Here is a 26,045-nt window from a genome sequence, read left to right on the forward strand (position 1 = left end):
GGAGAATCTGGATAAACTAAGATTTTCAGAAAGAGAAATCGACTGGTTAATTTCATACATTACAAGTGTAATCTGTGAATGGAACAGTAGAAATATGCAAGATTTTTCTCAAGTTCCAAATGTGAATTTGTCTGTGTTAACTACATTCCAAAGATGGAGCTTTGTATCTTTGTTGGAAACTGGCTCCCTCCTCTGTGGAAGATTTATAATAATTTGAAAATAGAAGATACATACATACATACATGCATGCATACATAAATACATACATACATAATGACCGATTTGTTAATAATAAATAATTGTCAACTTCCTAATCTCAATTTTCTTTTCTTCTTTTAACTGGATATAAACTACATGCTTAATATATATCTATTGTTTTAAGGGAATTTCATTTCTCAACAATACTAGGTATTGAACCAGTATTTCCCTAGATGCAACCATCCCTTCATGAGGTTAACATATCCTCTAATCAAATTTAATTTTATATATATATATATATATATATATATATCTGTAAAAATATGTGACACTTATTCGGTAGCCATGATAAAACTCCGAGTTTCGGATGCCAGGTGGAAACCCATGCCACCATCTCTTCAGTTATCTGGCCAGATAAATTCCTCTATTTACATAATATCGAGGTCTCTTTCTTACTTTTGTTGTCTTTTCTATCAATATATATATATGTGTATATATATATATGTGTATATATATATATATATATATATATATATATATATATATATATATATATATATATATATATACGATGGACTTCTTTCAGTTTCCATCTACCAAATCCACTCACAAGGCTTTAGTCGGCCGGAGGCTATAGTAGAAGACACTTGCCCAAAATCAATGATTTGTCAGAAATTATGTAGTGTGACCAAAACCTACTTTCTTCTGACATGTAGGTTTGCTGAGTTGTAATTTAGATTGCTTAAATTATCACATCCAAGGAAATTACTATTTTTGACACACTAAATGATTAATGGATTAATGTGTGTTGTCGGAAAGAGAGAGAGAGAAAGTGTGTGTTACTGTGTGTAAGACAGAGAGAGAGAGAGAGAGATAGCATAAATTTAATTTATTTACTTTTTCTCGCATCTGTTTTTAGTGTGTGTTTTACTGAGAGAGAGAGAGACAGACAGACAAAGAGAGGAGTGTTATGCTATCACTCTCTCTCTCTCTCTCTCTCTCTTCCTCGGTCAATCACTCACTCAAAAAAGATGCGAGAAAAAATAAATTTAAAAATGTACGCTGTCACTCGCTCTCCCTCACACACACACAATCAACATATACACACATCCTTGTCATTTTCTCTCTCTTTCACTTTATGCTGACATCAAATGAAATGTACGTTTCCACATCAGTGCTGACTTCTCTGATAACAATGCTCACTTGGCCGATATCAGCGCTTGGCTATGTTGCTCATAGAGTTAGGCTAGAAGGGCCAGGCCTCTTATTTTTTTGTTAAGGCTGTTAGTAAGTTTTCCTAAGTTACTCCAATCCGGATCCCCAATGCAAACCTTCTAATCAACCTTCTCCAATGCAGATCTCTAATGCAACTATATCCAATCCAAATCTTTGAGTCAAACTTCTTCACTGCAGATCTCCAATGCAAACCTTCGATGGATCCTTATCCAGTGCAAACTTTCAATGCAGATCTCCAAGACAACCTTCTCCAATGCATATCTCCGATGCAGTCTTGATCGATAGTACTCCTAGGAGGGATTAGGACTAGATCGAGATTAGTCGCTGCTTTTTAGAGGCTTCCGAGCCCCCTTTCACTAGGTTGGCTTAGGTTAAGGCTTATTTGTGATCCGAACATCACCTCTTCTGACACAGAGGATTGGGAGCCCATTTTTGCATTCTATTTTCCATGCCGAACGGGTTCCCAACCCATGGGCCAAGTGGGATTAGATGATGGAGGGCTCAAAAGGGCCGGCATGTGCAACCTGATCACTTCTGCTGGTCAAACTCTCAACCCATGCGTTCCTGTCGTGATACTGATTCTGCAGAACTGGGTTGGGTGTAAAAACTAACTTTAAAATATAAATATAGATTTTTTGAATCAGCAATGTTGTGTTCGGTTAAGTCCTTTTTGGGGTGAAAAATCAATAAACTGATTCCTTATGGGGTTTTCCATTCAATCAGGATGAAAAGTCGATAGACCGATTCCTTATAGGATTTCTCAATAAAATTGGCTACACCCCATTTTCAACAATAACTTATACCAATTTTGACATATTTTGTTCAAACTTGATGCTGATGTTGCTTAGGACTTATGGGATCTTTGAAAGCTTTCAGTTCTGCCCCCCCCCCCCCAAAAAAAAACAAACGCATAATGAGTAGAAAAATTGATAAACCGATTCCTTATGGGATTTCCCAATCAAATTGTCTGCAACCCATTCTCAGCCAAACGGTCATCAATTTCAATGGATTTCGCTCAAATTTGACATTGGTGTAACTCAGTTTGGTTTGAAACAAAGCACTTGATTAGCTTAATAATCCTAACTTAATTCCGGGCAACATCGGGCTAAACTGCTAGAGTATATATATATATATGTATATATATATATATATATATATATATATATAATTATATTTATATATATAAAGAAAACACAAAATGGAGAAATTTCTCCATTTTCTGTTTACTTTAAATTTGATTCTTGATAAATACATGTTTATCTTTGTCATTACTTGTAATCTATGAGCATAATATGGTTGCATATGTATGATCAGGGTTAACAGGTAATTATACTGGTAGTATAATGGGTGCTTTTATTCCTTAGACGGTTATTTCCGGCCTCTAACTCTACTAACCTTTATATATATATGTATGTATGTGTGTGTATATATATATATATATATATATATATATATATATAATAGAGTTATTAATATTTCTAAGTCTCTCTAAAGGAGACTACGGCAGCGGTACTGGAAATTAATAGTTATCGCCAAGCCAAGATGGCAGTCCCAAAATTAGGACAAATGCTGCCGTGGATTAGCTCCAAGAGGCCACCGCCTCTAGCTAGCTATGTGACACACGAACCTGTGTCCTTTATAACCTTCGAACAGGGGAGGTCAGCAGCTTCCCCTTGCTGGTTTGCCATGTTGTTGTGTTTATGTCCCCGAAACTTAGTCCAATAGAATAAGTTCTAACTCCTAGGGTTGATTTCTTTGACTAAAGGCAGTGCTATAGAATGCCGCAGTCAAATGACTGAAAGGATGAGCTTCCACACAGTTTCCAGCTACTAAATGCCCTCACAAGGCATTGGAAGGTCTGGGCCTACAGTAGAATATGCTTGCACAATGTGTGCACAGTGGAACCCAAAACTAACTGGTTGACAGGTAGCTTCTTAACTACATTTTAGTCTTTTTGAAAATTTTATTGAAATATGCCTTATATCTGCAAACCTAGAATTTTTACATAGAATCCACTTTGAAAAAACTTAGCCCAGAAAGTTGAGTTATCTTTGTAGAATATTTTTGAAGGCTTCTGTTTATAGAAACTATACACGAGGTGTATGAGTTGGTGTGTGAGACGTGAGTATGGGATTGTGGTTGAGTATAAAGAAAATAATGTAAGTGGAATTAAAAGGGAAGGGAACAAACAGTTATATTCTATGGCTTTAATTAGTGAATATATTTTGGATGTTTACATTCTGTGTTCAATTCCTGCTGTGATCATCATTGCCTTACTTCCTTCCACCCTAACAGTATCAGTGAAGTACAGGAGTCCATTTAGTAGATTATCCCCTTCCTTAAATTGCTGGCATTAAGGGCATTCAGCCATAAAAACCATGCCGAAACAGACACAGAGCCTGCGCAGCTCTTCAACTGGCCAGCTCCTGTCAAACTCCTGTCAAACCGTCCAACCCATGCCAGCATGAAAAATGGACGTTAAATGATGATAATGAATTTTATATATATATGAATGTTTGTGTGTATGTATGTATGTATGTATGTATGTTATCAATCAGTTTCATTTCTGTATTTCTTGTCAATAGAGAAAGAGCCGGACTCTAACATAGATTCAAGGCTACTTCATTGGAACTTTTATCAACATCATCTAGGTATTTGTGCATATGTGTGTGTGTGCAGTATTTGGTGTTAATGTATGCGCAGATTTGTATGTTTGTTTTATGGATACGTTTTTATGTATATATTTTCATGTCTAGATGCATGCATATGTATTTATGTGCTACACATACATATATTAGAAGCGAGTATCATAAGATATAGTCATATATCAATATGTACGTCTTTAATGTAAAATATATTTTGCCGTGTATAGGTTTCCATAGATTATAATGTTTCCCTAGCAACCAATAACTAAAGCAGACTTATAATGTTCTAAGTGGCAATACTTGACGGCGCACCATGCCAGGTTAGAAATGTATTTTTTAACGTAATTTTTTCATTGGCTTATATAGTTTTATTTATATAAAGTATTAAACGTTCGAAACATCTTTATTTCTCCCTTTGTAACTCAATTTCATTCGATTTGTCCTTGGTTAATTTCTCTCTCGCTCTCACTCGCTCTCTTTCTCTGCACATACATACATACATACATACATACATACATGCATGCATACCTACATACGTAGGTATGTACATACATACAGGCACACACACTCACACGCACGCACGCACACACAGGTACGTACACACATTTATGTGTGTGTGTTTGTGTGAAAAATAGAAAGGAGAGATACAGCAGCAGTACTGGGTATTAATATGTATTGCCAAACTAACGTGACAGTCCAGAAAAATAGGAGGAATGCAGCTGTTGATTTAGCTCCGAAAGATGATCGCCTCTAGCTAGCTATATGACACACTAACCTACGTCCATAAACCTTCCGGGTAAGGGGAAACTACCCTGAAACCGGTCTGTGGATGCCAAGCCAGCAAAGAGAAGTTGATGATCTCCCCTGTTCGAAGTTTTATAGACGCAGGTTCGTGCGTCATATACCGAGTTAGAGGCGATCGCCTCTCGGAGCTAATGAACAGCCGCATTCGTCCTATTTCTCTGGACTGTCACGTTATTTTGGAATAGGTACACACACACACACACATACACACACAGATGGGCGCAGTTAATCGAAAAGTTAGCATCGTTAATTGTTAATCCGTTAAGCAAAAAGTTAACTTCGTTAATCCGTTCATTCTTTGAAAATGTAACGGAAGTTAATGTTAATTCGTTAACGTTAACGTTTATTGAAAAGAGACATATCTACAGTTTAATACCCCACCTGCTTTGTTGCCTTGTAATTTCCTGAAAATCGGATACTTTTAAACGAAACTTTCACCAAATAATCGTTTATATCCTGTAGATTGAGTGCATGTTCCGATTTGTAAGGAGAGCTTCTTACTATGGAACAATCTAGTGTATATTGTATATTTTGTAACTTAAGTTTTTGTATGTATGCTGCTAATGAGGTCGAAAATTTGGATTTTGTTTCAGTAAAGGAATTTAAGTGAGATCAATAACGATGCTTAAAATCTATAGTACTACCAATATAGACCTTTGCTTGGGGTATGCCTGATGTTTCTACACGACATTTATAAATCACGTTTTTGTGCAGAAGAAAACCCTGCAAGCAAGCATGATTTAGGAATGCGATAATTACAGGTTTTCCTTCTAATTCCACTGCTATTATGGATCGTGTTGTTGTTACTGACTGGACTGATATGGAGTGCACTATAAGAATTTAGGTGTGTAGTAGTTAGTCTGAAGCTGGAGTTTATGTCTATTAAGAGAGGTTATTATGGATATTATGTCTGGTGTGGTGGAGTAAGATAATTTTACTGATGATTTGTTAAAAACAGAGTAGCATTCATGATGTGGAAAATTGGATTTCAAAATTTTAAAAAATAATTTAGGTAAAGATTTTACCCGAAGAAAGAAGGATGGTGCATATTGTTTTCTAGTCTTAGAATATGTGGCTACATGGTCAGGAAGAGGAGATTTATAATTACTATAAGTTCCGGATGGTCTATGTTGTAAATGAGTATGATTTGAAGGTGGGTTTTTCATGGGTCTGATTGATTGATTTGAAGTGGAGGCCATGCTTATAAAATCAGGATTAGTTTTGGAGAAAAGATTTGCTATTTTGGTTTTCAGCTTAGTAACACAGATATAGAATATTTTTTCTTGGAATCTACTTAATTGTAGAGCCTGATTATAGTAAGGAGCATGAATATTAGATATTTCCTCATTAGCTGATAAATTTGAGATTCTTATTGAAATCCCTGTAACCATGCTGTCAAGAGTTATTTTAGGATGATTTGAAAGTTCATTTATATATTACAAGGTTTGGTTGGGGCTTGTGAAATGGGTAGTATAAGTTAGTATATAAGTTAAGTGTAAAATCCCAAAAAATTTGCCACCTTGGTATCAGTTTCAAATAAGATATTAAGATTGTAATTTTCAAAAAATTTTTTTAAAGATTTCTTCATGCATTCAATTGCTAGTCAAAATAATCCCTTAGTTGCAAGGAACACATCATCTCTATAGAGTCCACCAGATACGTTAGCAAAGTGCTGCTTAATTTGCGAAAGAAGTAATAGACCTACAGGGTCTTTAATCTGGGCCAACTTAGGAGAGCCCATTGTTATATCAAAATAGTCAATAGAAGTATTTCGAGTCCTTCAAAATTAATAAGAATTTTCCTCACTCCCAGAATTATATCTATGTCAGATTGGATTATATCTGCATAGTTTCAAGCAAAAATCAATGCTTTATTCACGAGAATCAGGGATATTGATGCATAGCAGTTTGATATATTAAATTGAAAAATTAATATGGTGTTTATCCTTGAGGAAATTAATCCAGGTAATAACATTGCCAGTTGAGTTCCATAGAGGGAGCCCGACATTAGCTTTAACATGGGTTACAATTCTATCTATAATATATTTACTAATTTTACCCAAATCCAACTTTGTTGGATTTGGGTAAAATTCTATGTGTGTGTTTATAGTTAGTGTTTAGCTCCTTTAGTATCAAATTATTGTACGTTTCCAAAGGTGAGGAGTGGAGGTTGCCAGTTTTATGGGAGAAAACATGTAAATTTCGTGAAGATCTTATTTTTGATATAGTTTTGGAAAGCTCCTTCTGGAATGAGTTAGTGTAGTAAGAAAATTTTAAGTTTTGCATCATATACTTTAGATCCCTCTCAAAATTAGCTAATAGAGGATTTGGAGGAGGGTTTTTATAAGATTTCAGGTTGTATCAAATCAGTAGTCCAATCAGGATGTTTTGATCGGACTGGATCCCCAGAAACAGCTGTCGGATCATTTAATATTCAAACCTTTTATGTTTTACTTTTTTCTGGACTCTTAACTTTCTATCTAGTTCTGTGGTATCGTTTTTATTCTGTAAGTCGATTTATATATGTATTTATGTTTTCAATATATTTTTAATGTATATATTTATGTATCTATATATTTATGTATTTATATATATTTAATGCATTGATAAATCTATATATTTTTATAATATTTATATATCTTTTTTCTATTACTTGTCTTTTACTTGATTCAATCATTTGACAGCTGCCATGTTGGAGCACTGCCTTTAGCTGAGCAAATCGACCCCAAGAATTATTCTTTGTAAGCCTAGTACTTATTCTATCGGTCTCTTTTGCTGAACTGCTAAGTTATGGGGATGTAAACACACCACCATCAGTTGTCAAGCAATGTTGGAGGCACAAACACAGACACACAAACATATACAAACACATAAATACATACATATATACATACATACATACATACATACATATATGATAGGCTTCTTTCAGTTTCTGTCTACCAAATCCACTCACAAGGCTTTGAAAGGCCCGAGGCTATAGTAGAAGACACTTACCCAAGGTGCCATGCAGTGGAACTGAACCCAGAACCATGTGGTTGGTAAGCAGGCTTCTTACCACACAGCCTCTCGATATTTTCAGTATGTTTGATGTATTAAATATATTTTTGAAAAATTATGCATATCGTATATGCAGGAGCAGCTGTGTGGTGAGTAGCTTGCTAACCAACCACATGGTCCCAGGTTCAGTCCTACTGTGTGGCACCTTGGGTAAGTGTCTTCTACTATAGCCTCGGGCTGACCAAAGCCTTGTGAGTGGATTTGGTAGACGGAAACTGGAAGAAGCCCACCTGACACCTACTTCCTCTCTTCACTCCTACCCACCTTCTCTCTTCATTGATACCTCCTACATCCACCCCACATCCCACTCCCACATACCCACGCCTACTCCCCACTTTCTCACCCACACATCTTCACCCCAAACCCCTATCCCCACCCTCACATCCCCACCCTCACATCCCACCCTCACATCCCCACCCTCACATCCCCACCCTCACATTCCCACCTTCACACCCCCACCCTCACATCCCCACCCTCACATCCCCACCCCAAACACTACCACACCACACCACACACCACACCCTACCACCCCCATACTACTCTGCACACACTAGCACTGACTACTTCCCAGCACCCACAGCATCATCCACACATCTACAAGTTACAGACACACACACAGCCACACATCAGTCACCAGGCTCTTTCCACACGCACACACTTACACACTTTCACATACATGCATGCACACCTTCATTTTGAGATCACCAGTACTTTATTATCTCCCCTTCTTCCTAGCTCTCCTGTCTAACTACTTTTGTCCAACCAGTTGCCATGATTGACTGCTAACTCCAAAAGTTTTTTTATTCTCTCTCTCTTTATTTCCTTTTATTCCTTTCTGTTGAAGAGCATAGGCTCGAAACATAAAAGACTTTCTCAGCTTCCCAAGTATCAAACTAATACACCTGCTTGGTGTTTATACACCTGCTTGGTGTTTATACACCTGTCTTCATCTTCTGTTTTTCTTTAAATTTCAGCTGTATATATGTATATGTATATGTTTGCGTGTCTGTGTTTGTGCCCCCACCATTGCTTGACAAGTGATGTTGGTGTTGTTTACATCCCCATAATCTAAAGGTTTGGCAAAGAGACTGGTACAATAAGTACTTGGCTTACAAAGAATAAGTCCTGGGGTTGATTTGTTCGACTAAAGGCAGTGCTCCAGTATGGCTGCAATCAAATTTCTGAAACAAATAAAAGAATAAAAGAATAAAAGAAAAAGAATACATTGGGTCTATGGTTGAATATATGTATTATTATATGTGAAATGATTTTCCTAACTTGATTCTCATTTCTATATTCATCTAACGCCTCAAGTTTGAATATCCTGAGTACTTCAAAGTGCTGTCTATACATTGGAAAATTTATTTCTCTTTTAAATATAATTATGTGCATATATATATATATATATAAACAAACTTGGAAACGTTGAGTGGGTTGGTATTTTATAGAAAATAAAGTGAATTTGGAACACAGGATAGCTGTAAAAACAGCCTAGAAAGTTGGGTAAATAATACCCCTAGAAAATAGGAAAAAATTTGCCACCAGGCGGCATAATATTTTGTTATTGTTGTGTGTTATATATTCTCAGATAGTTCTATTCGAACAATAAACTACAATGAAGGTGTTCCAAACATTAGAAATCAAGTTATCTCCCTTCTGACCTTCAGCTTGCAGACACTTCATTGAGTTAAATCATTTCTTACTAACAGGGTAACATCCAACAAATTAGTCTTGTTCAAGGTTAAAAATGACAGAATGCACTGGTGATTGTTTCATTAATTGTTAGTGAAGCATAGGGATTATTAGAGTGGTATTCTGGAAGTAATGCTTGTAAAACTGGAGAGAACCAAAAATCTTGCATGTAACAGTTCTGTATTGTAATGATCAGCAAGATTGTATAGTCAACAGAAATGCTGTTATCCATCATATTTATTTTTTTAAATATTTCTTTAAAATTTCTATGGATAAATATTGTTTATACTAGCTGAAGCACCACTCTCTGTACAGTTTTTTTGTTAGTCATTATAAGAATATATATATATATGCAGCATGGAATTTTGTCAGTGAACAGGTCGCAATCTCAAAACGACGAAAATATTTTGGCAAATTAAATTTAAATGTAGATGGGAATCTAACAGTTTTTGTGTGTTTTTAAATGGCTTATAAACACCTTCCACACTGCAATTGTTTTTGTTCCAGCACACGATCTCAGATCAGGTCACTTGCTATGCAAGTACATCTCTGTAATATATATATTACACGCACACAGACACACACACAGACACACACACACAGACACACACACACACACACACAGACACACACACACACACACACACACACACATACACGCACACACACACATACACGCACACACACACATGATAGGCTTCTTTCCATTTCTGCTTACCAAATCCACTCACATTGCTTTGGTCAGCCTGAAGCTATAGTAGAAGACACTTGTTCAAGGTTCCACACAATGGGACTGAAACTGGAACCCTGTGCTTGGGTAGCAAATGTTTTACCACACATCATACCTGAGGAGGAACTGATCATAATTTTGAACACAAGAAAGTCAAATGCAAAAAGACTGAATTTCAAATGACTAAAAAATCAGAATATTGAAAGCTTAAAATCTAGATTATATTTTAGGGAAAAATAAGAAGAAAAGTGGTCTTAAAAAACATTTATATATGGTTTTAAAAGGGAGTTTATTTGAAAGATATAATATATTAAAAAACATATTTAAAATTTACTTTGAAAAATTTATAGTTATTGCAAAGATACAATATCAAAGACATGTGAAAACTTAAATATTTATTGAATATATCCTTTCTTTAATTTTTCTCATTTCTGAATATTTTTCTTGTTTTCTTTCAATGCAAGTATACTGGATAATCAAAAGCTCTTTATAAACTAGTATCACACAGCAAAAAGCAAGGTGAAAGAAGATAAACAAGTAATTGGGCCTAATTTCAGTCAATCACAATTCAGTGTTGAAAATATTCAGTAATGAGAGAATTTAAAAAGGAAATAATCATTTGTTTTTGCCTGTGTGTTTGATATCATATCCCTGCAATACTCTTTTAATAACATTTTAATAACATTCTATAATACTTTTCTGAAATAAACTGCTTTTAAAACTGCAGATATATGCCTTTCATGATAGTTTTTCTTATTATTTTTCCCTAAAATATTTTAAGTTTCAGAGTTTTGAGCTTTCAACATTATGACATCTAATATTCTGAGAATTAGATTTTGCAGTAATTGCCTCCTCTACTGGTGATCTCCAAAATCTGCAAGACTGGTCTTTTTTTTGGGGGGGGGGGGGGACTTTTTCTTGTACATGCCTGTCTAAAAGGACTTACATTGTTAGATGTAATTATGTACAGCATGTAAAAATATTGATCTTAAGTTAGAAATCTATTAATTATTTTGTGCATGTTATGCCTAAATGATTTGTTCAGTTATGAATCCCTAATAATAAATCACTAACAGTACTTTATGTATGTTATTATTTATCTGGTAAAGGTAGGTTTTGGGGAACTTATAGGAATTTGTAATTTTCTTCTAATAAAAAAGGAATTATTTATGATCCATCTTTATCATTAAAAAGTTTTCATATGTTAAATCCTTGGGGTCGATTAGCATCTGGGAAAATCACTAAAATAATTAACAGTTATCTACTGATTTTTCTATTTGATTATATTCTTTCCCTACAAATTTGGAACCATGTGCTTATTTAAGATATTATCATTTTTGCTATATTGCTAATATATATTGCTGGTTTCAGCCATTCAGAAGTACTCTAACATCCATGAAGCTGTGAAAGCAGGTGATGTAAATGAACTTACAAAAATGGTTAAATGTGGTGCCAGTGTTAATGAAATCAGAGGAAGAGACAAGTTTACTCCATTGCACACAGCTTGCAATATTGGAGCATTGGAAGTAAGATGTAGTTATTTCTAGAAGCTTTATAACAGTCTTTCTACTCTTTTACTCTACACAGTGTGCAAGGTATTTGTGAACAAATTTTAGGTCATAAATGGGAGACAATGTAATGTAATGCTATATGGCATGCACCAAATTTTGACTTATTTCTCTTTGAAATGTATTGACACTGTGGCCGTAGCTGTGACCACAGTGACTTGGAGATTGCCAGTTTCTTGAACAAGATTGAGACATTTGTGTTTTTGGTTAAGAAAGAGCTGGGATTCACTGGTAGAGACAAAACATCCATGGTCAAAATAAAGAAACATTCTTGGTAGTCAGATGTTTTTGGGAATTCATCCAGCAGGCACAGAACATCATCAGTAACAACCCCAGTAGATCAGTGAGATCCATCACTGAGAAGCTGAAGACAGCAGATTCCTCCATTAGATTTGTGGTACATGATGTGATAAAGGGAATACAGTTCACATCCAGCAAGACCTAAGAGAACTTTGTGATCATGACACTCCCAACGTCATGTGACTTCCTTGTTCTCTTTACTTGAATCCCCTGACTTTCTGTATCTGGAGTATCATTTAGAAGAAAAATAGTTGGTGACAATATGATGTCAAAAACTCATTGGGGATTGCCACTATGGGTGTGGAGGATAGCATAGGTAGGAGCACCTGGTCCTGGTATACAGTCACCTCTGTAGCCATACTAGGCTATCATTGGCACTGCAGGCAGTTTTGTTGAATGCTTGTTTCTTTAACATTGAACAGATGTACGTTTTTTAGGGGAATGTTTTCTTCTTTATCTGATGTCTTTGTTCTTCATCATGTTTTGTTTATTCTCACAATGAAAAGGTGGTGAATTGGCAAAATCAGTAAAACAACAGACAGATTGTCTTAGGATATTTGTTTCATTTTGAGTTCAAATCTTGCCAAGGTCAACTCTGCTGTTCATCCTTTTTTGAGTTATATTTGGTTTTCCAACACATCTATGAGGGCAGTGATTCTGAGCAACATGGCCTCAAATCACGATGATCCATTCTATCCATGACAGCATGGAAAGTAGAAGTAAAAAATGATAAGGATTATGATGATAATGAGGATTAATCAGAGGATGAAAGGCAGCATTTCTGATGCTTTCCAAGGCCTCTGAAGCCGATAAGAGAAAAGGAGAAAGTTTGTCTCAGAACAGAGACCTGTCCTAAGTACTTGCAACAGAGTGAACCTCATTTAAGTGAACTCCATGTAATAGTTGTTAAAGCTGATGACAGATTAAGTCATAGATCTAGTCAATGTTGGGTGATCAAAGGTCTAACAATAATAATTCACTATATATAACAAAGGTAGAACATTAATATGGCTGGGCAGGAGAATTTAAATTGTATTTCTCTTTGTAGGTACTTCACTGGTTGATGTGGAAAAGGGCAGACCCAAATCTATGCACACCTCAAGGCTGGACTCCAGCACATATTGCAGCTATAAGAGGAGAAGATACTTGTCTCCAGGTATATCATAAAATTAGACTAGTTTCAATTATAACATGTTCTGTATAATGTGATATTCTGATATATCGTCATCGTCATCATCATCATCATTTAATGTCTGCTCTCCATGTTGGCATGGGTTAGACAGTTTGACTGGAACTGATGAGCCAGAGAGCTGCCCCAGCTTCTAGTCTGATTTGGCATGGTTTTTACAGCTGGATGCCCTTCCTAATACCAACTACTCCAGGAGTGTAATGCGTGCTTTTTACATGCCACTGAGACAAATGCCATTTACATGACACCAGCAACAACCACGACTATGATTCACGGGTGCTATTTACATGGCACTGGCAGTGACCATGACTATGATTCACAGGTACCATTTACATGGCACCGGCAATGACCATGTCTCATGGGTGCCATTTACGTGATACCATCAACAACCATGACTATGATGCATGGGTGCCATTTACATGACACCAGCATGGCCACAACTATAATTTCACTTGGCCTGATGAGTCTTCTTTATATATATATATATATATATCACCTTGATCGGCCAGGCATTCTGGTTCTGAGTCAGATCCATTGGCTACAGCATTCACTTCATTCCCCTCATACTCTCACCATTCTTCTCCACATTGCTCCAAACATTTTTCTTAAATCATCTTCCCATCTGATTGAAGATCTTCCAAGTGGTCTCTTCCACTTGCATGTGTACCACTCAATAACTGCACTGGTCCACCAATCGTCTGTGAACCTTGCGACATGGTTGGCCCATCATACCTTTGTGCGGTGGTATTCTGCACTGATGTCCTTCACTCCAGTTCTGTCTCTGATCTCCTCATTCTGGATGTAATCTCTTAACAAGATTCCCTGCATTGACCTTCCCATGGCTTTCTGTACTGTAAGCAGATGTTGTTTGTCTCTCTCTTCATCAAGGCCCAAGTCTCACATATATGTAGCATTGCAGGTAAGACAGTGCTGTTGAAGAGATTGGTGTGAATTGCCTTGTCTAGGTTTGCCTTCAGCACATCTTTCACTAGGTTGAACGCTCTCTATCCTGTTCTTACCCTTCACAAGATCTCATTCTCCATCTCTCATCTCATAGCCACTTCTTGGCTGAGATACACATAGCTGCTCACCTCTGACTGTTAGGTGACTGATCGCTATGCCTTCAGACTTTATGTACTTGGTTTTCAAATGGTTTATCTTCAGGTCAACCACTGAACTCCTGAAATCCAGTTCATTCAATATGGTCTGCAGCTGATTGATCCACTATCAGCACTATGTCACCAGTGAATCTTAGATGGGTGAGTAGTTCTCCATTTATCCTTATGTCTCCACTCCAGTTCATGTTTCGTATGACCATCTTGAGACATGCCATAAAGAGCTTAGGAGAGATGGTGCCTCCTTGCTTGACACCCTTCACCACAGGAACATTTACTGGTGAGGATAACAGGGCCTCATTCAGTATTCACCTTTCTAAGGCAGGTGAAGTACTGCATTGTCACACCCTCCTTCCTGAGAGCTTGCAGTACTGCATTGGTTTTGTCACTGTTGAAGGTTTTCTCATAATGCACAGAGGCAACAGGTACTCTCTCACTTGTTCCAGCAACTGTGTTAGAGTGAATATATGATTTATAGTGCTGTACTTCTTTCTGAACCCTACCTGTTCTTTTGGTTGCTGCTCATCCAGTTGTTGAGATATTCACAAGCTGTTCACAAAGATATATATATATGTATATATATATATGTATATATATATATATTTAGCAGAAGGAGCAAAGTGACAAGAGCTGTAAATTTATATAGTTGGTGAAAAATTATATTTCCCTGGATTATTCTAGACTAAATTTTGAAAGCAATTCATCATCATCATCATTGTTTAATGTCCACCTTCCATGCTAGAATGGTCCTATTGATAATTTCATGTTTTTCAAATAATTTGTCCCTTATGTCATTCAATAAGCAAATACATGCACAAATAAATAAACAAAGGAAAATTAATTTGTGTGCATGTTCACTCACGCATGCACACATGCAATCATGCATGCATGCACGCATGCACACACACACACACACACACACACACACACAAATTTGCACACATATATACTACTCAGAACTTATGAAACAAAGGCTAACTAAAAGTCTGAAAGCATACATGGACATTTAGGACACACTTATGGATATGCTTTCAGCAGGCAATGGGTTCAATAAATCATCATCATCATTATCATCGTTTAACGCCTGCTTTCCATGCTAGCATGGGTTGGACGATTTGACTGAGGACTGGTGATCCAGATGGCTACACCAGGCTCCAATCTGATTTGGCAGAGTTTCTACAGCTGAAGTTAATTATTGTTTTCAGTGTCATTGTCAAAGAGTTTAGTAGTTATAGCTGCTCACGTCTTAATGTCTTCCCTGTGGATGTTAGCTTGAACAAAAAAAAAGCTAGTTACATACTGTCTATTCTTAATTCCACTCTCATTATGCTGCTCTATATAGCACAGAAAACGACTCTTTTGAAATTAATTCTAAATATATTTAATTCTTTAGTATTCAAACAAAGTTCTGATGTTATGAATATAGTATGATTTCTTCAAACTGACAATACTTGTTTTTTTTTTACACATTACTTTCATTATCAAAAATACCACCCACTAAACTACTAAAAACAAATCATCTTTTCCTTGGTTTCATCATTTACATGTAAATGCATTGACATATTTAATGTTTTTATTTTTATATTAAACATAAGGTTTAAATATTAGTTTCAAATTTTGTCACAAGGCCAGGAATTTCAGGGGTGGGGTTAAGTCGTCTACATCAATCCCAGTGCTCAACTGGTACTTATTTTATCAACTCTGAAAGGTTGAAAGGTAAAGTCAACCTCAGTGGAATTTGAACTCAGAATGTAAAGATGATTGAAATGCCACTAAGCATTTTGCCCAGCGTGATAATGATTCTGCCAGCTTGTCACCTTGTAAGGTTTAAATATTAAACTTAATTTAACTTACCATTTTCCTTTATTTGTTTTGTGATTTCCTTTCATTCTTTAAATCAATTCATTCACAAAAAATTTTATTTTTTAATTATTTCTAAATTGCATTGATATCAATAATAGTCATTTTGTTTTTTTGTATAATATTATTTTATTACCTACATATCTTTTTTTGTCTTTTTAATGATTATTGAATTTCTTTTTTGTAACCTCAGGCACTATCCAATAATAATGTGTCACTCAACGTAAGAGATAATTATGACAGAACACCGTTGCACATTGCTGCTGCTCATGGAAACTCATTTTGCTTGTATACAATTCTTAGAAATGCTACAGTAAGTTAAATGCTTCTTCTTTCTAAGCTCTGAAGTGGACAAGGTTAGCAGTTTTCAAACTGATGAATACCAGTCATACCCACCAAAGTAAAAACTGAATAATATTCTTTTATCTGTTTCAGTCATTGAAATGTGGCCATGCTGGGGCACCACCTTGAAGGGTTTAGTCAAACAAATTAATCCTACCAGTTATTCTTTTATTTTTAAAGTCTGGTACTTATTCTATTGCTATCTTTTACTGAACCTCTAAGGTACAGGAATGTAAGTAAACCAACACCTGTTGTCAAGTGGTGTGAGGACAAACACAAAGACAGGCACGCACGCACGCACACATGCACACGCGCGCACACACACACACATATACAATGGTCTTCCACATAGTTTCCATCTACCAAATTCATTCATGTGGCATTAGTCAACCTGAAGCTGTAGTAGAAGACACTTGCCCAAGGTGCCACACAGTGGGACTCAACCCAAAACCACATGGTTGCAAAGCAAACTCTTTAGCCCTACAGCTATGATTGCACCTATGGTGACATTTTATACTTTCTCTATTTGTATCTTTATAATTCTTCTTTTTTCACCATGATTTCACAGATTTGTAAAGTTCAAAACCATCTCATTAAACATGGTAGTTTGTTTACTCCCCTTTCAATCCTCTTGGTCAAGGGTCCCTTAGCACCAGATTGTGAACCAGTTCTAGGCCATAGATCATTTAGTACCATATTGCACAGAAAGAATAAAAGAATATATCTTATTTTTATTTCATTTTACAGGATGATTTTGCATTATAGGTATGATGCAGTAATATATATATATATATATATATATATATATATATATATATATATATATATATGTTGAATAGCTATGCAGATCCCTCTACAGAAACCTGCTCTGCTCTACCTTTCTCATAGTCATCTCCTTGTCCCCTAGTATGAAGCTGACCTGCCACCTACCTCTGAGCTTGTGATAGCAGCAACAGCAACGATGATGATGACAACCATGACTGCAACCACAACCATGATGATAACAATTACAATGATAACGGTGGTCGTGGAGGTGGCAAAGTTGACGATGATGATGATGAGAGAGAAAAAGAAACAAACACTACACTTTCTCATATGATGCTTAAATTAGGAAATGTGTTTATTTTATGTACTTATTTAATTATTTTAATTTACAAAGACGTGAGACAATATTTAGGAAGATTGTTGACTGAGTACACAAACACTATAGAGTCAAATGTATGACAGAGATTTGATTCTCAGGTGAGCCCATGTCATTTCACTTAAGCATTGTATCTGCAATTTTTGTTGCTAATTAAGTCTGGTCTGTTGGGCCCTTTGACTTACACAAAGACAAAGACTCCTGTGGTGACCCAGTGATCTATAAAGAGAAAAGTGGCATTTTCCCTTTACTTACAGGCTGAATCTTTGGACTAGGAGTAACAGCTAATTCCTTACATTCTGGATGTGTGGGAGACATAAGCATCTGCAAAGCAAAACCTCTCTTTCTACGTAGAATTTATACTTGCTAGAGGAAACCAGTTAGCCTTTCAGTCTACAAGCACAAATGTTTTTTCTAGTTTAAAGAACTAGTTAAGCAAGTATGAAATTGAATCTTTGAGTAATGATATTGGAAGAATAATGTGTCAAGAGTCTAGAACAGGTTTTTCAATCTTTATACAAGTTCTGCAAGTAGAATATAATTTAAGATCATGGTAAACATGAGAACCACTATTTTAATGTGTTCTTAGTTTGTAGAAGAGGATGAAATTACTTAAACTTTTTTGTTTGTTTTTTTATTTTTATTTGAAAAAAATTCCAGTATTTAATATATGCAGTAAAGGAAAATAAACATAATATAATGTAAACTTAATGTGCAGTATTTACACATTATTGTATTCCAAATAATCTCTTACATCTACTGGTGACACATAAGGTTTCTGCTCCTGATGTTGTATCAGCTAACTTATATTATTATTGGTTTTTGATAACAGTACTAAAAATCTGCTCACTATATTTCTATTACACTTCAAATATCTTCTTATATTGTTTAGAATACTTAATTACTCTATTTTCAATAAAATTCTTGGAATCTAACCTACCCAAGTGGTAATATCAGTTATGCTAATGCTGTCATAATGTTGCATGCTTTTTCCATGTTTGCACTTGGTCAAGACTAAGGTAACTATCAGGCACAGTTTTTATGGCAAGCCACAATATAACTTTATAACAGATTTACAAGATTCGAACTTACTGTAGTAGACTTGTATGATCATTATAAATACCTTTATGAAATATGTATATCATTGTATGAATATCATTATACAACACTATTATTACTGCAAATACCAATATTGATATCAAATTTAGGCACAAGGTCAGTAATTTTGAGGGAGAGGGCTAGTTGATTACATTGACTGCAGTGTTCAATTGGCACTTGTTTTATCAGTGCTGAAAGGATGAAATGCAAAGTCAGTCTCAGCAGAATTTGAACTTAAGATGTGAAGATGGCAGCATTTAGAATGTGAAGATGCTAAGCATTTTGCCTGGCATGCTAATGATTCTGCCAGGTCACCACCTTACAGCAAATACTAACATTAAAAGAGCCACAAACACTGGTGGTCTTCACAGCAACTACAAATTACTGCAATTTCTCTACAAAAGTACGTAGAAATTACAGTAATATGTTGAAAGCCACTGCCACTTCTATTATATAGTATACCAATTCAGATACTGATAGTGTTGCAACCACAGTTACAAAGACAAAGAGTTTATCTCAAGTCAGTGAATTATTAGAATATGAAGAAAAAAGTGATGTTCTGCATTAACAAAGAATAAAAGCAAAAAGTCAGGAAGAGGAATAAATCATCTTATCATAAGAGAGAAGTTTAAAAACTTTCTTTTTGTTGTATCACCTTATGATGATACTTGTTTACACTATAGCTGTGTAGTAACAGTAAAACATATAACAAAGCAGGGTAACAACAACGTAGCAATCCAATAAAGTCTCCACAAACTATGCACAAACCAACAAATGATATTCCGACAACTATCCAACGACACGTTACAGCTGTCTGTGATTAATGACTACTCTCTTTCCTGGTCTCTCACTCAGACCGTTACTAATTATAGTCGTTCAGTCAAGTCTGTTACATAGAAGGGGTCGTGACTCTAACCACAACACCTTTTTAAATTGATCTAAGTTAAAACCTTCCAATTTATGTTCATTTATATTCTAAACACTATTTTAATAATGACAGTTATTTTATTAAATTCTTCATTATTTTTAAAATTCACTGAAACAATGATAATGTATTTCAACAGAAATGATAGCGTTAGAGTTAATTACTTCAATTTCCCTACATGAAAAATATCTACTAATCTTTCTTAATAATTAAGTGCAATCCCTTCTTACCTTTTGCTCCATATCATGCTTACCCTCTCCCATGTTATAGTATGCACAGGATAGTTTTGATGGTCGTGTGGAATAAAAATTCTGTAACCTATCTGTAACTGTTCCTTCAGGCACTTACATCTCTTAGAATTATGCAAAGTTAACATGACACAGCTCATATTTGATCATATCATATCTCTTAGAATTATGCAAAGTTAACATGATATTTGATCGCAAAAACATATTAATCCAGTTTTACACTTTTTGGCCAATTCACCTTCTTTATATTTTATGATGTTATAGGAAATTGATGCTGATGACAAAAATGGCTGGACTGCTATGCACCATGCATCCTTCCATGGCCACCTCGGTTGTGTACAGACACTGTATAAATGGCATGCAAAAACTGATGTCACAGATAAACAGGGAAACACACCAGGTGAGTGTCCTGCACAATATTGGCTTCTAACATAAACAGATTTTTCAGAGGTATAGCACACACACACATATATATAACAACGACAACAATTGTTAAACAATTATGCCTTTTCGAAAAATATAATGTAACATTGCTGCAAGGATGAGAAAGAGAAAGATGAGGAAGATGTGATAAGGTAAGAGATAGAATGTATGTTGCTGTAATGTAACATTTATGCATTTCCTAAAGGCATAAATGTTTAACAGCTGTTGTTGTTATTTAACAGCAGATCAACTGTGATCCAGTAATCCTATGATCAAAGGAATTCCCCTTTTGACCATTCTTTTTTCTTCAAACATAAAATACCTGGAACGACATAATCTTATATATCCATTTTTTAAGGTTTGATAGATAGTAGATTTAGTTGCTATTTCTAGCAGGTGAAAAGAATGTGTAGAGGCTTCTTTCTATTTATGTTGTGCAATGATATGATAGTAAATTCTTAGAGGACTGAATTAGAAAACTTACTTTTGAGCCCTATTCATTATCTGCTTCACTTACATGACTAATACACATATAAAATCATGAATAAATGCCACAACTTTCCAAGTTCCCTCTCTTGTAAGCACAAAGATTTTATGGATGTGCAAGCAGTCATTATAATTGTATGAATAGCAAAGAGGACACAGTACTATTTGCAGCAAGACAGGTTAGTTGTGATATGTTGCACTCAGATATCTTTTTATGTAAACTTTATTATGCAGTCTATTGGACAAGTACTGATCTACATTAAGAAAATGGAAGCTAAACCTGTTTCTGGATAGGATGCCAGTTTCTTCCTATGACAGAAATTGAATGTAATACTGCAAACAAATGAATCACCCATCAGTTTTAAAGTGACTTTGCTACTATTGCTTACTGTAGGAAACTATACCATCTTTCAGAATCATTTTACAATAAAATGAATTGAATCATTTAAGAATTAAGTATCTTAGCCAGAAGTAGAAAGCAATACTAATAACAAAATATGAACCTTTTATCTTTTGGATCACTAGCCACTGGCTCAACAAATACTTGGCTATCTTTACTTTTAGCTTTAATCAAATTATAAGAAAATTAACTTCAAATTGGAGCAAATTAACTCCAATCATTACTTCTACAACAATAACAACAGCAATAGTTATAATTATCCACATCAATAACAGTCACACTCTTTACGACCACAACAATAACTAAACAGAGGTTGTTAATCACTCAATCAACATATCTCACAATGGGACCAAACCCCAAACCATGTGGTTGTGAGGTGCACTTCACAACCATGCTTGCACTTGTTACTTATACCATTTTGGGTCATTAGTTTTAAATTCCTACATCAGGAGTTCCAGCCAGCCAAGTTTATCGAGTAGCGCAATGCTTTATACCCTTTCACAATTACTGCAGTCTACCTGTGGTTAAAAACTTAGTCACTATTGGTTCAGCCAACAGCTAAAAGTTGTATCATGCACAAGTGCAGTACATGCCATTGTGTAGTTATAAGTTTGTTAGCTTTTTGTTCAGAGATGAAGACCAATAAAACAGGAATAGACAACTGAGAGCCAGTACAGTGTATTCTCCCTAAGGGATCTAAAGATCAGCAAGTTGAATAGCTCTGTAATTTTTTTCTTTTATTTTGTTTTAGCACACCTAGCTGCAATGGAAGGAAACTTACTTTGCCTTAAGTTTCTTGTCTCTTGCAAGAGTGACCCTAATGATATATTAAAGGCTTGCAATGATCTTGGAGAAGTCCCAAAAGATTTGGCCAGCCAATTCTACAAAGAAAATGTTGTTAATTATATTGAAGCCATTGAATGGAAAAAAGAACATCCAGAAAAATCTGAAAGTAAGTAGAGAGAATCATTTTAGATTACAAAAAAATCATTTACCTGATTATGAAAATGTAGTGATATAAAGTTCATAGCTTTAGGTCAGAAAGCATTTTTGTGAATTCAGCTTGCATGGAGTTTACCTTTTGCTCTACAATTCATTAAAAGTTCACTACATTTAATCTCTATCAAATCTAATAAAATATATGTAAAACTAGGCCAGTAGAAGATGGCTTGAGAATAGTCTTTCTCTATTAAGACCATTGATAATAATAATGTGGACATTCATAAAACATTCAATTATGTCTGGCTTGAGGATCTTCTAGCTAAATTCTACGTTTATAGCTATCTTGCATTTTTGAGTCTAAAGCTTCCTCTTAGACCACACTACTGCAGTGTGCACACAAGTGCAATCATTAATGACATCTAATAATACATACTTCTGTCTAAGACATCTGTTGCTCAGGTTTGAATATGTACCTGTACTGGTATGCACAAGACTGAGAAAAGTTTATTTTATAAAAGACTTACAAATTACTGTACATGCAAATCTTTCTTCTCCACATCTTTGGTGTTGTCCAAAAGAAAGGTATGGTAAGAGCCAATATAGCACAGCTCTAGTGTCATTTAGATGTTGCTTTCAGAATGCAATGAATGGTTCTGCTAATCTCACTGCTCTAGATTTGTGTTTTTTTTTTATCAACCCCAAAAAGATGAAAGACAAAGTTGACTGAAATGGAATTTGAACTCAGAGCGTAGATACACAGAATAATACCATGGTGGCTTTTCTCCAATGTTCTAATAACTTTTCCAATTCATCACCATTGCAGCATATGTTATTGCATGCAAGAATTAACAAGAATTAACTTGCTATCACTTTGAACAACACACACTCCTGTACAGGTGATACTATTCTTCATTCCTCTTTAAACTTCTATATAAAGGAATCATTTACATATATTGTAACACCTCATTCTAAACATACACTAACTGTATGAACTAAAACTTAGAGCTTATTTATCAATGGGAACATAGCATTGTCTTTTTTGATAGTACAAAGACTCGATTGTTACAAATATCCATGAAACTGTTTCGTACTTCATCACTTTTTAGTCACAAATAACACAAAATTAAGACTTCAAAATGACTACAAAAGCAAGGCATTACAAATCCTGATGGTCTTTGATGATAACTTGACATATACATATATAATATTGTTTAAGCCACATCACAAAATCTAGGTTTCTTCTTAGAGTAAGGAAATACTACAAAGAAACATCTACAAAGAAACCCATTTGATTGGCAAAGGTTCACTCACTAACATACCACAACCTGTAGCTCAGAGGTGCATTGTTTCTTCTCTCTGCCCCTACAATGACCACTGTTCCTCTGAACTAGCTAGTTGTACCCCCCTCTCCTCCCAGACTCATTCACCTCACTCATCTCTTTTCCTCCCATATTCTTACTGTGTCTCATATTCCACATCCCCCATTAAACACTTTTATATTCCTTTTCCCTTGTAACAGTTGGTAAATCTGCTATACCTGTGCTTTCTTACAGATACTGAACTACAGATGTTTAAATTGAACATTAACTGCATGCATCTCACCAGTCTGAGAAAACCTGCAGTAGTCATCAGCACTGCTCCTCCTTTGATTAATTTGTATCACATAAAAATGAATCAATTTTATAAAGTAAATCTATAAAAATTCAGAAGAGGTTTTGTTTCTATCTGTTCCTCTGTTCCTTTTTTTCCAATTTTTTCCTTTCTTTTTTTTAGTTATACTTGCTTAGCATATGACTTGGCTGGGGATATTGTGTTGAAACTGAAAACCTAGCATCATGAAAGAGTGCTAATAAATATTTAAAACACATAGTTCCGCTGTAAGGCACCTTGGGCAAGTGTCTTCTACTATAGCTTCGGGCTGACCAAAGCCTTGTGAGTGGATTTGGTAGACGGAAACTGAAAGAAGCCTGTCGTATATGTGTGTATATACGTATATATCTGTGTGTGTGTGTGTCTTTGTGTCTGTGTTTATCCTCCCATCGCTGCTTGACAACCTGTGCTGGTGTGTTTACATCCTCATAACTTAGCGGTTCAGCAAAAGAGACCGATAGAATAAGTACTATGCTTAAAAAATAAGTTCTGGGGTCGATTATTCAGCCAAAGCCCTTCAAGGTTGTGCTCCAGCAGAGCCACAGTCAAATGACTGAAACAAGTAACAGAATAAAAGAATACTATCACATTAATTTTTGATTAATTTCATGGTGTTATATAATATAAATATATACAACTACAATCTGGTCACTGACACAACTACAAGTAGTTTCTGAAAACTGAATGTGTTTATGATGTTGACATTTCGTTATTTCAGATTTATCTTTCCCTGCTCATGTGGCTGCTTCTAGAGGCAACCTTGAACATTTGCAAATGTTGATAGAAAATGGTATTGTGAGCATCAACGAGTGTGATAGCAATGGATCTACATTAGCTCATAAAGGTATAAAACTTTGACATTTAAATGAATCTTTACATTTGTATGTTGTTTTGTTGCATTTTTTTAGGCACTATATTGAGTCATGCAAAAGTCCAACCCAGTTCAATATCTTTCAGTTGAACAGCTGAAGGAATAATTTATCTTATTTAACTAAACACAAGAACTGGGATGTAATTGATTGAATAAACACAGTATGTTACTGGTATTTGTTTTGACAATCTGGAACAGACAAAGGATAAGTTGACTATAGCAGGATTTGAGTTGGGAAGGAAGAGATAATAAAAAAAAACCACATTTTACAGTGTTTAATAGCTTGACATTTCACTGTTTCTGCCATTTCACTGTTAATCTTTTGATTAATAAGAAATTAATAAGGATTTCTGATTTGGGTACAAGGCCAGCAACTTTGAAGGAAAATATTTGTCAATTACACCAACTCCAGTAATTGACTGGTACTTATTCTATTTACACAGAAAGGTTGAAAGGCAGAATTGACTTTGGCAGGATTTGAGCTCAAATCATAAAGAGCCAAAACAAATACCACAAAGGTGTAATGATGCTAAAATTGGAAGATGTGTAAATTTAAGATTTGTTGTTGTTGGCACTCCGTCGCTTACAATGTTGAGGGTTCCAGTTGATCTGATCAACGGAACAGCAAGCTCATGAAATTAACGTGCAAGTGGCTGAGCACTCCACAGACATGCATACCCATAACATAGTTCTCGGGGATATTCAGCATGACACAGTGTGACAAGGCTGACCCTTTGAATTACAGACACAACAGAAACAGGAAGTAAGAGTGAGAGAAAGTTGTGGTAGAAGAGTACAGCAGGGTTCGCCACCATCCCCTGCCAGAGCCTCATGGAGCTTTAGGTGTTTTTGCTCAATAAACACTCAAAACGCCCGGTCTGGGAATCGAAACCATGATCCTATGACCACGAGTCCACTGCCCTAACCACTGGGCCATTGCACCTCCACAAATTTAAGATTTATATTTGCATAAAAAAAGAATAATAGGAGTCAGTCAAATTGATTAGTACAGTAATCTTTAAGGTTCTGCTTAGCATTAAATAGTTATTACAAATTTAAATCCTTTCATGGATATAGTTTGGGTGAGATTTATACTAGAGATACCATGTAAATAAATAATTCT

At 35.4% G+C, this 26,045-nt stretch overlaps 1 protein-coding gene across 5 annotated transcripts in view; it reads left to right on the top strand.

The window, feature by feature from the left end:
• Positions 1-26,045, top strand: part of LOC106872285 (ankyrin repeat domain-containing protein 42) — a 42,498-nt gene that overhangs the window by 2,906 nt on the left and 13,547 nt on the right. For 2 of the 5 annotated variants that reach the window (XM_014919212.3, XM_014919214.3), the window contains exons 1-7: positions 4,306-4,399; positions 11,736-11,890; positions 13,281-13,388; positions 16,590-16,709; positions 20,415-20,550; positions 22,211-22,411; positions 24,770-24,895. In XM_014919212.3, the coding sequence (XP_014774698.1) occupies positions 4,393-4,399; positions 11,736-11,890; positions 13,281-13,388; positions 16,590-16,709; positions 20,415-20,550; positions 22,211-22,411; positions 24,770-24,895 (853 nt within the window). In that variant the 5' untranslated portion in view covers positions 4,306-4,392. Of the gene's footprint in view, positions 1-4,305; positions 4,400-11,735; positions 11,891-13,280; positions 13,389-14,585; positions 14,681-16,589; positions 16,710-20,414; positions 20,551-22,210; positions 22,412-24,769; positions 24,896-26,045 lie in introns of those variants that run through there. The other 3 variants (XM_052968964.2, XM_089355450.1, XM_014919215.3) reach the window with 3 other exon arrangements.

The sequence above is a fragment of the Octopus bimaculoides genome, chromosome 1 (genome assembly GCF_046866305.1).
Source record: "Octopus bimaculoides isolate indiv1 chromosome 1, ASM4686630v1, whole genome shotgun sequence".
NCBI lineage: Eukaryota > Metazoa > Mollusca > Cephalopoda > Octopoda > Octopodidae > Octopus > Octopus bimaculoides.